At 28.4% G+C, this 15989-nt stretch overlaps 1 protein-coding gene across 1 annotated transcript in view; it reads right to left on the bottom strand.

Moving 5' to 3' along the window:
* nonC (serine/threonine-protein kinase Smg1) overlaps window positions 1-15989 on the bottom strand; it is a 157467-nt gene that overhangs the window by 117826 nt on the left and 23652 nt on the right. Inside the window, exons 3-7 of the mRNA XM_067274716.1 lie at window positions 12307-12443; window positions 8262-8320; window positions 6226-6303; window positions 1176-1263; window positions 1054-1098 (exon numbers count right to left, since the gene is read on the bottom strand). Coding sequence (XP_067130817.1) covers window positions 1054-1098; window positions 1176-1263; window positions 6226-6303; window positions 8262-8320; window positions 12307-12443 — 407 coding nt within the window. The remainder of the gene's footprint in view (window positions 1-1053; window positions 1099-1175; window positions 1264-6225; window positions 6304-8261; window positions 8321-12306; window positions 12444-15989) is intronic.

Below are 15989 nucleotides of genomic sequence, written 5' to 3'. Positions count from 1 at the left end.
TTGTTAGTCATCATCATCATCAACATCATTTAAAGAATAAAATTGCTTTTTACAAATAGAAAATAATAATACAGTCAACTTGTGTTAATACGAATCACTAGGGAGACAGCAGTTAGTTCACTTTATCAAAAATTCATATTAACAATTTTTAGGATCAAGGTCATATAATTTATGGAGTTAAAGATTTCAAATGCCTGTTAATCCTTAAATTATATTTAATTCACTAAAGTTAATTAAAATTAAATTTACTTAAAAAAGTGAATTAATGATCTAAATGATTTTCAAATCAAAACAAAATGAGGAGGAGACTATTTGCCATTTAAGTGTGGACTATATCAGACTGGTTAAACAAAACAAGGCTAAAAGAAATCCTTAATTTTTTTCTGTTGAAGATCGTTTAAAAAAATAGAAAATACTTTTTGATACCAAAAGAGTAAAAGAAAACAAGCTAAATTTAGTACAAAGTAGCCAAACCTCACCAATATGCAAACTAGCATGTGTATGCATGGAACCACATTCATTTAAAGGGGTAGACTTTCTTAAACTTTAACTCTTATTTTCTAAGTACAGTAGAATGATCTGCTAAAATCAGATGTTTGAATTTCTCTACAATTGGAGGTTGAACCCATCTTTACTTACTAGAAGAAAATCTAATCTACTCAAAATAGAACATTTATTACAGTACTACTCTGCATTTTATACTTTTCTATGTGAATAATAAAATTACTATTGGAAATAGGGTTATTTCCTGAGGGGTTTACAAAGATAGTTTATAGTTTGGTTTAATCTGGTTAGTTCTGGTAAAATTTTTGTTCACTTTATTGTATGTAAATTAACATTGTGATAATAGTGTTTTTCCAGGGTGACAGCAAAATTTGCTTTAACATGAGAATTCACTTTAAGGTGAGTCAACTGTAATGTAATCAATGAAATCTAATTATTTCTATTAAATTTAGTTAAATTTCTATATTGTATTTATCTAAAAAAAAAACCTTGTGTTTTAATAAGTTTAAATACTTTATTAAAACTTTTAATTAAAAAGAAAATAGTTACAGGCATTAATTCATTTAATTTCCCACATTCATCTTGTTTTAAAGCCTAAAAAAATAAAATAAAATAATTAGTTTATAGACAATATATATAATTTTTAAATCAAACATATTTGATTAATTTACCTCAGTTAATGTTCTAAGTAATAAAATTCTGATTTCATGAGAAACTGGAACTGATGAATTGTAGGTTGAAAAAAGCCATTCAAAAAAACTATAAAAAAAAGAAAAATATCATAACTAAAAATATTTAAGTTAATAATTTCAACTTAAAATTACTATTTATAATAATGCTGAAAAAACTGTATTATTTTTCTATAAATAATAAATTAAATTAAACGATAAAATAAAAAATGTTTTTGCAGCTACCAAACAGTTTCTCTTAAACAACGAACATTATTAAAATCTGATAGATATACATATCAAGCCGCAAAGATAGATTAAAATCTGATCTGCTTAACAAACAATGGCATTTAACCCTTTGATGAGTGGACTTATCAGTGCCTCTCTCTCCTCCCAAAGTAAGTGAGTTTTTAAGAAATATAACATTTACAAAAAAAAATTAATATCATGTCTTCAAATTCATATATATTTTAAGAAAAAAGGCAATATTTCTTTTTTCTGATTTGACTGTATCAAGTAACTCCAGCAATTCAGGAGACAGCAAGTGTGAACAAGTATTAGATGTCTTGTTTGTCTTCATTCTAAAAAATATATGCTAAATCTCACAAAAGTTTAAAAAAACACACAAAAAAAATATTCTAGCCATGTCAATAAATGGTGTTAGCTGTCTGTAAAGTTTTGAGTTTGCCCATAAATTTAAGAACATACTACAATGAGACAAAATTGAAAAACGTATACATACCAGTATGTGCTTATTCTATACCATCATCACATGTATCACATATATTTAGAGAGTACCCCTCAAAGGATTAAATGCATCATCTACATTCACTAATTTTTTAAAATCATCTTTTGTCACATCTTCCTAGAATGATTACATCAGTTCCTCAATGTATTTTGTCTGTAATTCATCAAGTCCCTCTTTTACAACTTTATGAGGTAATTGCTTTATTTTCTATAACAACTTGTTACTAAATTCAAAATCTTTGATTACCATATTGCTTCACAATTACTTCCAGGACAAATTTATCATTAATGGTTTCAATTTAGCAATGAAGGCTTTAATTAAATCTATACAATCAGCTGCATTAAAGTTCTTCAAACATTGCATCATGCTTAAATTTGGATTAATATCAACTATCCTTAAGATAAGATTTGTTTGGCATAGTATAGCTTGAATGTTTGTTTTGCTCTCTGATCAGTCGCAACATAGGAGATGGATACTACTTACTTGCATTTTTGCCTCCATTAGTGTAGACAGCACAAATTGCAGAACATATTCAAGATAAAAGAATTAAAAATTATTTAATCTATCTTTTTACTTGTTGTTTCATTGTTTTTGTTAATCAAATACAAAAATTTTAGTTTCATGAATATGAAAAATTATTGCAATACCGAACCATAAATGTGTGAAGTGTGCAAATAACATGCAAATATAAAGTTTCTAATGTAATACATTCAGATATAAATATATGCAGAAGTATATAATTAAAAAACAAAACTCTTTAAACTTAACATTCTTAACTGATGTGATTCCAATTTCAAAATATTTAATGGAATATATTTTATAAAATATATATATATATATATATCAGATATCAAACTGTAAAAGTGAAATTTACATATTTCAATTTTTTTCTAAAACAGCTGAAAAAAATATTGCAGAATGTTTGATGGGAGTATATATTTAGAGTCCAAATGGCATTTCATCACATATTTTATTGGAAATAGGTACATCAGCAATGTCTGACAACATGAACATTTCAACAACAACAACATTTCAGAAGAACTCATTTGCATGTTGTTGCTCTAATCACTCACACTTACATTCTTGTGTGCCCTATTATTTCAAATGTGGTCACACACAACAAAGGGTCACAATCTCATCTGCAAGGCATTTGGCAACAACACAGTCAGCAGCAGATCTGCTACAACTGGCTCGAGAAATTAAAGAATGGAAATTTCTCATTTTAAGGTGATCCCCAGCCATGCAGCAATTTCACCATTGATGATATTCTCCTGAAGTGATAAACAATAATCTACAGTTTACCACCAGAGAATTAACACAACTTCAGTGTTCCCATACAACCATTGCCAATCACCTTCACACTCTTGGCAAGGTGAACAAACTAGGCAAGTGATTACCCTATAAACTGACTGCTGCAAACAAAATATGCCAGTCATTTTCAATTCATTGCTCACCATGCACTGCACATTCAACTGCTCAAATCAACTGTGACTGGAGATGAGAAGTGTGTCTTACATTACAATGTGATATGCAAACCTTTGTTCATGGCTGAACAAAGGTCAACTGGCTGTTGCAAACGTCAAAGGGCCAATAGTGCAGAAAAAAGCAATGATCAATCTGAATTTGTTTGACATTGTCATGATGTAGCTGCTTCCAATCAACACCACTATCACAAAAGAACACTACTGAAAACAACTGGACTGTTTGAACACAAGATCAAAGAACTTTGTCCAAAAGTTAACAGTCCAATACCACCTTGACAACATACCAGCACTTACAGCAAACATAGCCTTAGAGAAGCTGGTCAGTCTGGGCAGGGAGTTTCTTCCTCACCCACCTTATAGCCCAAAATTGGCACCAATTTCTGTATTTCGCACCCTGTAGAACCATAGTGCCAATACACAGTTCATTGACAATACCCATGTAAGAGTGAACACTCAACTTTCTTCAAGGAAAACCACAATCATTCTATGTTCACAGGATTGAAAGTTTGCAGCAAAAGTGGCAAGATGTGATGGATACAGTGCATCCCATAAATATAAGTCCGGACACCTAGTAAAATTAGATGCTTAAAAAAAAACAGTTCAAAGAAATGTAGTAGTAACTAATTGTTATAATATACTTATAATATAACAGTAATGTTCAAAATAACACCCAGTCGGTTTGACAAACACAACGTTTATATTTACAAGACAAATATACAAAATAATACAAAATAATGTTACAACTAATTATGCACAAAACACTAATCCAAGTGACAACCGACTGTAGTCCGTATAAGTTTCGTCAGGAAAAACACATTACGATCTCCGCTAACAGACTTAATATTAGCAACACCTCTGAGCCAGGAAAAAGTTCGTATTAGTCCACTGGAGTTCACTTTCACCAGGTTTCCATAACGTCCAACGAGAGAGACAGTTAGAACTTCGATAGAGACGATCCCCGTTCCCGCCGAAACTATTGCTTATATAGCGGCCGGCATTCGAATCCTCCGCCAATCAAATTCGAATGTTTCCACAACGTCCGGCCAACGGTCACTTTCCGACAGCCAATCGTCTGTCGATCGTCGATTTGAAACACAACGGATCTTTCCAACGGACCTTTCTAACGGTTCTTCCGTCACGAAAGTTCGTTATCTTAAACCAGGGCGAGAATCGCTCGCCTAGGCGATTCCATACCCTACAATAACAATTACATTCCAACAAATATTTATTATTTAAAATTTAATAAATAATTTATACAGTAAATTTTAAAATTTTTTAGTGTCTCATAAATATAGGTCCATTTTGAAAAAAGTTATAAAACATGAATAAAAAATTTCTTAATGCCCAATGCAACATTCTTGAGTCAAAATTAAATTAAATACATGATTAGGCATTGATTTTATTAAAGTTTGCAAGTGTTTTTCTTCCATTTAGCTACTATTGCATTCTTCAAATCCTATACTGTGAAGTATTACGTGCCTCCTGCATACACTGCTCTAGCAAGCATTTCCCAAAGGTTCTTAATGGGATTGAGATCAAGACAGCAAGATAGTCACTCCAAAATCAGCACTCCATTAATCAAAAACAATTTATAATTAGACTTGTCATTGTGTATTAAGGCATTGTCTTATTGGTAGATCCATCTTGGGTCTCCTATTTTCTTTGCAAATGGTAAGAGATGTTTCTCCAGCATTTATTGATAGTCATTTACATTCATTCTTTCCTTATGAATGCCACATTAAACTTTCCATTCCATCTGAATGATGCCCATATCATCACATAATTGCTATCTTGATGAAGTTTTGAACATATCTGTTCTTCCTGTCTTAAATTGTGCCAACAGTCCATCTAGGCCATCTAAATTAAACTTTTTTCATCACTCCATATAATTCTGTTTCCAATACATCATCTCTTTGGTCCATTTTAACCTCTCTGCTTGTGTGCATTTGTTACGACAGGGGTGGGTTTTTTTGACTGTAAAGAAATTGGTCTGAATTTTTAATTCTGAAAACTGTTGATCAGATTGTCAAATCTTACGAAAATTTGATGTGTTGATGATGAATTATTGCCAGTTTCTTTTTAAAAAAAACTCATTTTATTCATGAGATTACTTTTTAAGACAGTCCTTTGAAACATTTTTATACTGTATGTGTCTCCAGACGTATAAAATTAATTAAATTATAAGATCTTTTTGAGTTTTATTGCATTTTGTCTGTTTGATAGTCCAAATTCCTTCCAGGCAACAATTAGTCCTTTTTCTATGTCTGTAGCTCCCTTGGCACATCCTGTGATTCAAAGGTCACACAAAATATCAATTAATGTTAGTTAATCAATTTCAAATTATGCTGCCATTTGCAATTGGATAGGTAGGTTTTTCTAATGGCAAAAGTATGTATGTTAATTACATCAAATTTGATACTTTAAAAAAAAATTCATACTGGACCTATATTTATGGGATACTAAAAACTCAAAAAGTTTACTGTATAAATTATTTATTGAATTTTAAATAATAATTGTTATGTTGGAAGGTAATTGTTATGCAATAAGTATGTTAACAATGAATTATTTCTTCATTTGTTAGAATAGTTTTTTTTTACTACGTGGACCTATATTTATGAGACACCTTATTGATGGTAATTAACTACAAGACTGAACTGTAATCATTGTTGAGTTAATTGTCAATAAAGTTTTTTTTTTCAACTTGTATAAATTTCACCTTTACAACCTGATAAAATATAACATAAAATGTTGAGGCTACATAGAAAATAAAAAATATGTGACTCAAAATAAACAAAATGTATGAAACTTAAAAATTACACACCTTTTACTTTCTGTTCCTAATATTGCTGCCATTACTCCTAAACAGGGAGACAATTCCTGTTTAACTTCTAAATGTAATCTAAAAAACAAAATTCAATAAAATCATTTCATACAAGTGCACATTTATATGTCATACTGCAATTAATCTTAAGTAAATAACAAAAATTCAATTAATGTATATGGACCATATGCTTAAAATATTTCCTTTGCTATTTCAATTTTTTTTTCATTTTATTACAACTAATGTTACATTTTAAAGTAAATTATTTTACAATATACATAAAAATAATGTCACATCTTGAAGGATTCAAATAGAAAAAGCATAAATATGTTGTTAATAAGATTTATAAAATTTAATTACTCAACTCTAAATCCATAAATATGAAAAAAGTACATCAAAAATAGTCATGACAGAAATACATAGTATCAGATAGACATAAAATAGGCTTGAAGAAAGAAAGTAATAAGTAAAAGAAAAATAGTTACCAATAAGAAGATACTTTAACAGATTAAGCAAACCTGATTAGTCTGCAATTTTCAAAAATTGTAGATTATAAATTTCCACTAGCACTTGTCTGTTTGTCTGTCCTTCCTTAATCTCAAGAAAGAAGTTAGGTAGATGAAAGTCAAGACCTGATACAAAAAGCTTAGGAGCAGGAGGATCCAATTAACTATATACAGTCAAACCTATTTTTATGCGGGGGATAGGGACCGCATAAAAGAAAATGCATAAAAAAAATCGCGCAAAACTTCACGAGTGGCTATAAAAAATAGTTTTCGCAACACAATTAAAAAAATATTTTTTTATGCGGTGAATAGGGACTGCATAAAAAAAAGTCTCACGTAGAAAATAACTAGAAACCGTACAAAATAACTAGGAATTGCTTTTTTAACTCCTTGGGCCTTTTTCTGCAACACCTAATGGGAAAAAAAAATCCTCTAAGAATTTTAATTTTTATATTAATTAATTATTTCCACTTAAATACCAATCTAACATTAAAAAGTTAAAAATAATCGTTAAATAATGATTTTATTTGATAAATATAGCTGCAAGAAGTGTTATTTCATTTAACAAGGCGTGAAATTTTACACCGGCAGTCTAAAGCTGGAGGGGAGCTAACTTACCACATCTGTTCAAATATAACATAATATTTATGATTTTTATGCTATTAAAATAAGAGGGGACCGCAATAAACGTATGAGAAAAAAATTTTACTGAATAAAAAATGAAAAAACCTGCTGATGTCATTGAAAACAACCAATAGAGTTTTTAAAAATTTTACAGGAGTCGATTATGTTCCAATTTGATTGAAATTTTCATATACCACACAAAAAAAAAAAATCGCACAAAACAAATTGCACAAATAAAAATCGCACAGAAAAAGACCACACAAAAACAGGTTTGACTGTACAAACTTCCAGTTTAGATCAGAAGTCATGTTATATTAATTCAAAACAGAATTAGATAGATGACTTGCACGACTCCATTGTTAACAGGAAAAGTATGATGTATGGGGGACAAGATACTACTAAAATTAAGAGAACTGACAAAAAATTGTAGCCCAGCATTGTGACAATAAGTAACTGCTTGTTATCATTTAAGTATAACTGAAGAAACATGTATATACTACTAAATGTAACTAAACAAATAATTTTTTTTAAAAATGAGATAATTTAACAACTCTACAGAAATTAAAATATTAATTATATTTAATCATTCAAATCAAAACTGCCTGCCAACCAGAAATTCTGTCAAAGCAAAACATAATGAAAAGTAAATGTTTTCAAATAATATTCCTAAATAGTTTTTGAACTAAAGAATTTCTGATTGATTATGAGTTTAAAATTTATGTATGTATCACATTAACAATGCAGACTAACACTTTTCTTTTATAATCATTGTAATATTTCAATGTTATTTGTAATATTTTAAATTAATAAGAATCATTTATTCTGGGTTTATTTACACTTATAATTTAAAGTAATTCAAATAATGTGTTTTACTATTAAAAAAAAATATTAAGATATTGCATGTACCTTTGATGCATGAAATCTTCTACAACAGATATGATATGGGATAGATTCATTGATATAACCTATTAAAAATATAAATTAAAAAACTTTTTTAATACATAGAATTCATACATTAATTTGTAAACTATAATATTCAAATTCTAAATTATATTTTTTGGAAATTATAAATAATATTTTATACATCTCTATTTCATTATTAATGTTCTAGTCACTTCCAACATTTATGCATTAAGTAACCAAATTTTTTCAAAAGATACAAGAGCTAAAAACAAAACATTAAGTAATGTAATATTTATAAATAATAACTATTCATATAATAGTCATAAAAAATATAAAATTAATTATAAATTTATTTAATAAAATGATTAAATGCACAAATTACTAAGCAAGTTCTTTAAAGAACTTGCTTAGTAATTAGCAAATTAGTAATACAGCAAAAACTTCTCTAATTCAAACTTCTGTAACTTGAATATTTCTTTAACTCGAGAAGAATGAAGCATGTCAGTGGGTCTCAATGAAATAGCATAGGGATTTAACGCCTGCAACTTGAATTTCCTTAACTTGAATTTTTTCTGAGTTGAAGGTTTTCGTGGTTCCCCACACTGACTTATGTAACTTTCAACTTATTTGATTTGAATTTTAATATTTATTCTATACTTTGGATAGAATCCTAATTGATTGCCATGAAATTTTCAGACTGTTAATTGTATCTACTCTCAAACACTCATTTGCAGACAACATTCTAGTCCAAAGTGAGAGGACCTCTTGCTTTATCTCAATAAGATGTACTTGCAAAACTAATTGATTCCATTAGTTACATCAAACATTTTGCTGAAAGGCATTACACAAGCTGTTTAAAACAAAAACTATCAAAGATTATTTATATAATGCAAGAGAAATAAAAATACAAATCTATTCAGAATTGGCATTTTTCACTCTGTTGTTGTCTAACTGTCTGTAACTCAAAGTTTTACTGTAAACAGAAACACTAACACATCATGAATTTTTGTGATCTATTAATAATACTGTAAACTAATAATGCAACTCAGACTATAAGTTGAAAGTTATGAAAATTAATAAACATGTTTTTATTTTTAAGTAATATGAAAGTATATATTCAATAAAATTATACAGGTTTGATTAAAAATTATTTCAGAACGCTTTCTTTTAAATTTAATTTTTATTACAGAAATGACTGTTTGTATAACATTAAAATTCATAATTTGAGTATTCTTTTTATCTATATAAATTTAAATTTTTATTGTAAACAATGCTTCCTGTTATTAGTGTGTTTTAAAACCTAGACAACGATAGTCTCAACGAACAGCATGTAATAACTATACTTTGTAGAAACAAGGTTGTCAAAATTAGCAACAAATTATCCTAAGCCAAAAGAGGGCAATCTTTTTAAGTGCATGTGTGCCAAAATTGACAAATCTATGATGCAAGATTTTCACAAGCACTCAACCAAACTTTTCGGGAAGCATATTATTTGGTGTATTACTTATTATTACTAAAACAGTTGATAATATTTGTTTCTTTATTGCATTTTTATTTAGTATCACTTTACTTGATAAAAATTGTATTCTATTAAGTAAAGTATACAAGTCGGTGAAGATGTTGGATATTTACTTTTTAAAGGTGATCCCTGGGTTGCTTGCCAGAAAAAAGTTAGCCTGTCATATTTGGCAAGCATGCCAAAGGTTCCCCGCCCTGTTTTAAAACATTCATTTCTATTTAGTCAAAATATAGATCATCAACAAAATTCTGTATATTTTAGCTTTTATGAATATTTATCTTGAACTGATATATGTTATATATCTGTAAAACAAATTTTTTGAAATTTGTATAATGCCAATTAGCCCTATAAGCTGTTCTATAATTGTCTATTTAAATGCAAAATATACTTTATGCTATTCACTGATTAGGCCAAATAAATGCTTAATCTTAAGCCTTCACTATTTTTTATTTATTTATATATTTTATGTATCTGGGCCAACACATCTAGGTCTGATTATCCATGAAAAATTTCTGAGGTTGCCTATCTAGATTCAATCCCAAATACTCCACAGCAATAGGATAGCACCTTCACTAGCTGTCTATATCTTTTACTGAGTTTTTGTATACAGTATAACTCATTTATCCAAGGTATTGTAGACCAATGGTACCTCAGATAATTGAAAACTCAGATAATACGGATAGTCATAATCATTTCATATTAAAAATTACAAATATAAAAGATTTATATGGTACATCATTTTAATCTTTTCTTACACCTTACTGAATTTATTCCTATAAAAGGATAAATTTTACATCATTTATTATTCAGCTAATACAAACAATAGTTTTAAAAAGTAAAATGCATATTATTATAGTCACATTGTAACATGAATAATATGTCTTGCATTGAAGTTAAACAAAAAAAGGTAACAGAAACAATTGTTTTATATTACGTGTTATCATTTTAAATTTTCTTCTATGAATTACTGTATTAAAAAAGCAGTATATTCACTGACAGGTTTGCTTAAGTTAATGTGCAACCTCAAATAATTGGAGTTCTACTGCTCTTTGAATTTACTTCTAATCATCATTTTTATTGTTCTCAATATCTGGTTTTTCATTTTACTGGGTTAATAAATCTTTGTAATTAGAAGAGGTCTTATATGCCTTAAAGCATTGTCTTTCTTTTACTGAGTAAAATAATAAGTAACTTAATTCTAGGCTATTGCTAAATATAAAAAAGTAAATGTTAGAAATTTAAATACATCCAATCCTACTTTATAATACTAACTTTATGATTTTCCACTTTTATGACTTCTATAAATTTTATATTATGATTTATGAAATATTATATTTAAATATAATATTTTTTATTGTTATCTTCATTTATAATATTGAACTTCATCAATTATCATAATTTAATTTATGATGACTGATTTAATGACAGTTTCCAAGAATAAATAACACCTTTTTCAGGATTTGGTTGTGAAAGTGGGAGTCTAAAGTGCTGATATGTTAAACAAAAGCTATAAATAATATACACATTAATCCATAAAAAAAATGTACAAACATAAAAAGTTATCATTAAATCAAAATTATTCTATTCACTTGCATATAAGACAACCTTGCATATAGGACAAAGTGTGATTTTAAAGATCAAAATAAAGAAAATTAGATTTGTTAATACAATTCTATTATTATTTCATTTAATCACAAGTAAAATATCAAATGAATGTAAATGCGTACATTATCCTGCAAAAATTACTGGCATTTTAAGGAAAAATCTTGTAAAATCAGCAACATAATTTGTTCATGTAAAGCCAGACAATCGGAAACCTTTTTTTGCCAATTCTTAACAGTTGAATTCACTCTCCATCGATTACACTACGAGTTTCTCCGAATTCTGATTTCTGAATAATCATGTTTTCACATGGGAATGGATTAAAACTTATATTGGGCTCCTGTGTGATTCTGAAATTTAATTCAAAAGCTTTGCTTTTCCTACTGCTATTCATCTTTACTCCTGACAATATACAAGAACGATTCTAATGACCCAGCTAAAATACTTGTTTTTTAAATACAAGAGGGTAAGCATCCAATAAAAAATGCAAACATGTGGTTCACAAAAATTATTTGCAAAAACACAAATCCTTCACTCGCGCATATAGGACGACCTAGGAATTCAAAGCTGTGATAAATAAATAAAAACCTCATCTTATTTATGTTGATACGTCTTAATTTTTGTGAACCTCATGACTGGTTCACAAAAATTATTTGCAAAAACACAAATCCTTCACTCGTGCATATAAGACAACCTAGGAATTCAAAGCTGTGATAAATAAATAAAAACCTCGTCTTATATGCGAATAAATACGGCGCTTTTCAATCTTTCACTTTTTTCTATTTCACAATTCAAATAACTTCAAACCAGAGAAAAGTATATAAAACAGAAAAATACATGAATGAAAAAAATTTACATAAATAATCACTACAATTTAACAAAAATTTTCTGTTATTAAAAAACAAAAAAGTATTTTTAAAAATATACCTTTATATCATCTACTTGTAAAAAGAATTCCTTTAACTGTTTCAATGTTGTAAGCTGACGTTCTCGATCATCATCTCTTTCAAGTCTTTGTAGCAGCCTCAACATACGAGAATCATCGGAAAGAGATTGATGTCCATCTATTCAATAAATGAATAATAATGAAAACATTCTTTTTGATATCTGATCACTATAAATATTGTATTATTCTAAATAAATTTCACCGTTATTGATTAAAAGTTTCATTTTATATGAATTAAACATTCGACATTAACAAATTATTAATTTTCATTTAATATAAAAGGAAGTCTTTTAATATTTTTGAAAATTAATAGCTGAGCATGTAATAACTACAGGAAAATATGATTTTTGACTACTATTATAATTGAGTATGGATCTTTCTTCTTTTTACAGACAAAACCAATAATTACAATTTCAATAATAAAAGTATCAAAATGTTTGTTGAACAGGTTATATTCTGCTATACCATTCATACTACCATAATGTGATAAAGACATCATTATTAACTCTTTCTTAAGCTGTCCCACAACCAAAAATCAGGAGGAATGAAACCTCATGAAGATGGATGCTTTCTATGAGACATATGTTTAAAAGGGAAATTGCCCAACTATTTATAGCATGGTCCAATTACTATTGTCATTTTCATTCTCAAAATAGCTAGTTCCTGAAAGAAAAATGGTCTAAATCTGAATGAAGATGTAAAGCCACACTAAAAACTCAATTTTACATACAAATACTTTTCATTTAATTAGAAAAAGAAAGTTTTATTTGGTTTGCCATCAAGTTTAATTGTGATATTTCATTTTTTATCATACTGTTGTTGTTTAAATATTCATCAAATGAATAACCAGATTCTTTATTGGACTATAAGGCTAAATACAGAGCCATAGTGGAAAGTCTGGTGTTACTTGGGCTCCATGTTTCGCAAAGTTTCACAAGGATTACCTGGTTTTATCTATGTGATATTATATCTTTTTGGAATCAGTAAGTCACGCTGCATCTAACGAGACCTTTGAGAGTCAAATTGAATTATTCTGTGAAGTTCTACAATGATCGAAAAGTCAACCCACGTGGACCACTTTCGGTCACTATCCAGCCTTGAGAATTTTAGTATTGTAAGTTACTTTTACATCATTCCATCAGGCACCTTTTCCTCATTGAACAATATAGTGTTTGTCTTTATATCACTGGATTAAACATGATAATACAATGTTCCACAACAAATTGTGGACTTTTTTCGCTCAATGAGAGTTTTTGTTCTTTGAGTCTAACATACATACATATTTATCAATATCCAGTTTTTTGTTATGCTACTATTCATATCTATTTAAAAACTTTAATTTAAACTGATGGAAGTTAACTGAAGTAATTTATATTCTATTATCAATCTTTGTTATTATTATATACTCAAATAAGCTATTTGTTTTCCTTTTCTCTTTATACTGAGATTTTTGCCTCCTTCCTTACTTGTTAATTGAGTAGATTTATTACAGGAGCTTCTCTACTTGTAAAAGTTCAACTTATAAATTTTCAGCCTTATGAACAATCTGAATTTAACTTTTATATGTACGGTCATATTGACTGTACATATAAAAGTTAAATTTCATGCAGATTGTGAAATTCTCTTGTCACTTGTGGAGTGACTTTGAAGTCAGTCTTTGGCCAGTAACAAATAATAAATTTTTAATAATTAATTAATATGGCTTACTTCTATTGGGTATCATCATTTTTCATTTGCATATTGTCTATTGTCACTTGCAAGATGAGGCAGAAGTTGGTGACACTGGAGTAATGGCATTTTTTGATATTGTTTGCAATTTTTATAAACTGTTACAATTAGTGCTCCAAAAATGTGTCCAAAAGGTAATAATAAATCTAGCAAATAAATAAATCTAGCAGAGAGAAATATTTTTGAAGTTTTTAATTTCATCCTTAGATGATATTTAATTGAACTTAAAATTATAGAATTCAAATACAGATATTACCCCTACAACACAACATTCCTATAACACAGTTTGAGAATTGGAGACATTCCTGTACAAAATGTCACAATTTTAAAGCGCCAACACCGTTATTCAATATTTTTTTTATTCAATCAATCATGCATGTTATGTTGTCTCATATTTGTCTATGGTTTTTAGAATATTGAAATTTTCAATGCTGTTTTGTGCCTTTCACCTGGTTTTCTTTAATAATTACTGATTGTACAATTTTTCTTCTTCCTTGTCCAAGCTTCCTATTCTAGCTTTCCTATAAACCAAGTGTTGCTGTCATTGGTGATAATGTTCTAAATGAACCCAAAAGAATGTTGCTGTTTTGTTTTATAGATTAACCTGCCTTGTGTTATTCCTGACATATCTCGGGATCATGATCTCTGACCTCGACTGGTTGACCCAAGATATCTCGTTTCAGCATCGGAACATTTTTAAAACTAGATGTTACTAGCCATTATAATTTTTATATTAAAACTAACTTTCAAAACATAATTTTTTTGGTTATTAAATTTATTAATATATCTATTTTTTTTGTGCAAAATAATAAAATAATTTCGGATGATACAATAGCCACAATTATTCTTTTCAAAAACGTGTAATTTTCGTTAGGCTTAACATCAACGAAAATTCAACATGGCATCACAGAATTTAAACATTGGATAGGTTAAAAGTTACTACATAAAAAGATTATATTTTTAAAGATCTCTCAGGCAAATGCAAACAAACGAAATCATCAGATTTTATGAAAAAAGTACAAAAAAAATGAATAAAAATAAATGAATTATAATAATAATAAAGAAAACTTTATAAAGTAAAACATAAATTCGTCTTTCAATCACAAATACTGTAGGTGCCAATTACCGTAATCACTTTGGGACTAGACTATATTGATAACATTAACGGAGTTATGCAGTAAATGTAAATAGATCAACCCAATTAATAAAAACTAATATTCATAATGTTTTCAAAACTCAACATGCATGTACTGTTTAGCATGACAAAGTATTCATAAAGCTTTTTAAATCTGAACATTTGTTGGAGATTCTAGACTATTTTCACGTTGATTTTCACAAATCGGATAATTCTCAAGAGCCTTCTTTAGTAATGAATTCTGGTTATTATTTTCATGTTTTTTAATGACACATTGTTAATGTATGAATGTGCTGTACAATAGTGTCCTGTTGTGTACTATAATGTACTTTTGGCAAACCCCCTCCCCTCTAACTGTATATTATTGTACAAATAAATAAATGGGAGAAAGTGTTAAACATGTTCATGGACTGCCTTACATCGAAGAAATTACTTTAAAAACTTCTCCAAATATTTTCTGATAATTTATTCACATGAATAGCAAGAAGATTTATAAGAATCAATTTGTATTCAACTAAAACAGCCCATGTAGATAATGCTTCAACCTTCTCCCTCTCCATTGTGTACAATGATGCAATTTTTGCCCTTCCTCCTTCTTAAATTGTACATATAAAAGACAGTCCTGTAATGCCCGAACAATTAACCACATTTGGTTTTGTAAGACACAGACTTTACTACATGTACAGTACATAGTTTACATAAATACAAAAAACAATTACAAAATGGCTGTAGATGTTTTCATAGACAAAATTCAACTAGTAACTCCAAACTAGTAGCAAAAAAGGAAAAATCAAATGAAAA

This window comes from Centruroides vittatus, unplaced genomic scaffold (genome assembly GCF_030686945.1).
Source record: "Centruroides vittatus isolate TY-2023 unplaced genomic scaffold, ASM3068694v2 contig_559, whole genome shotgun sequence".
NCBI classification, from domain to species: domain Eukaryota; kingdom Metazoa; phylum Arthropoda; class Arachnida; order Scorpiones; family Buthidae; genus Centruroides; species Centruroides vittatus.
This window is presented reverse-complemented; position numbering and strand designations above follow the sequence as displayed.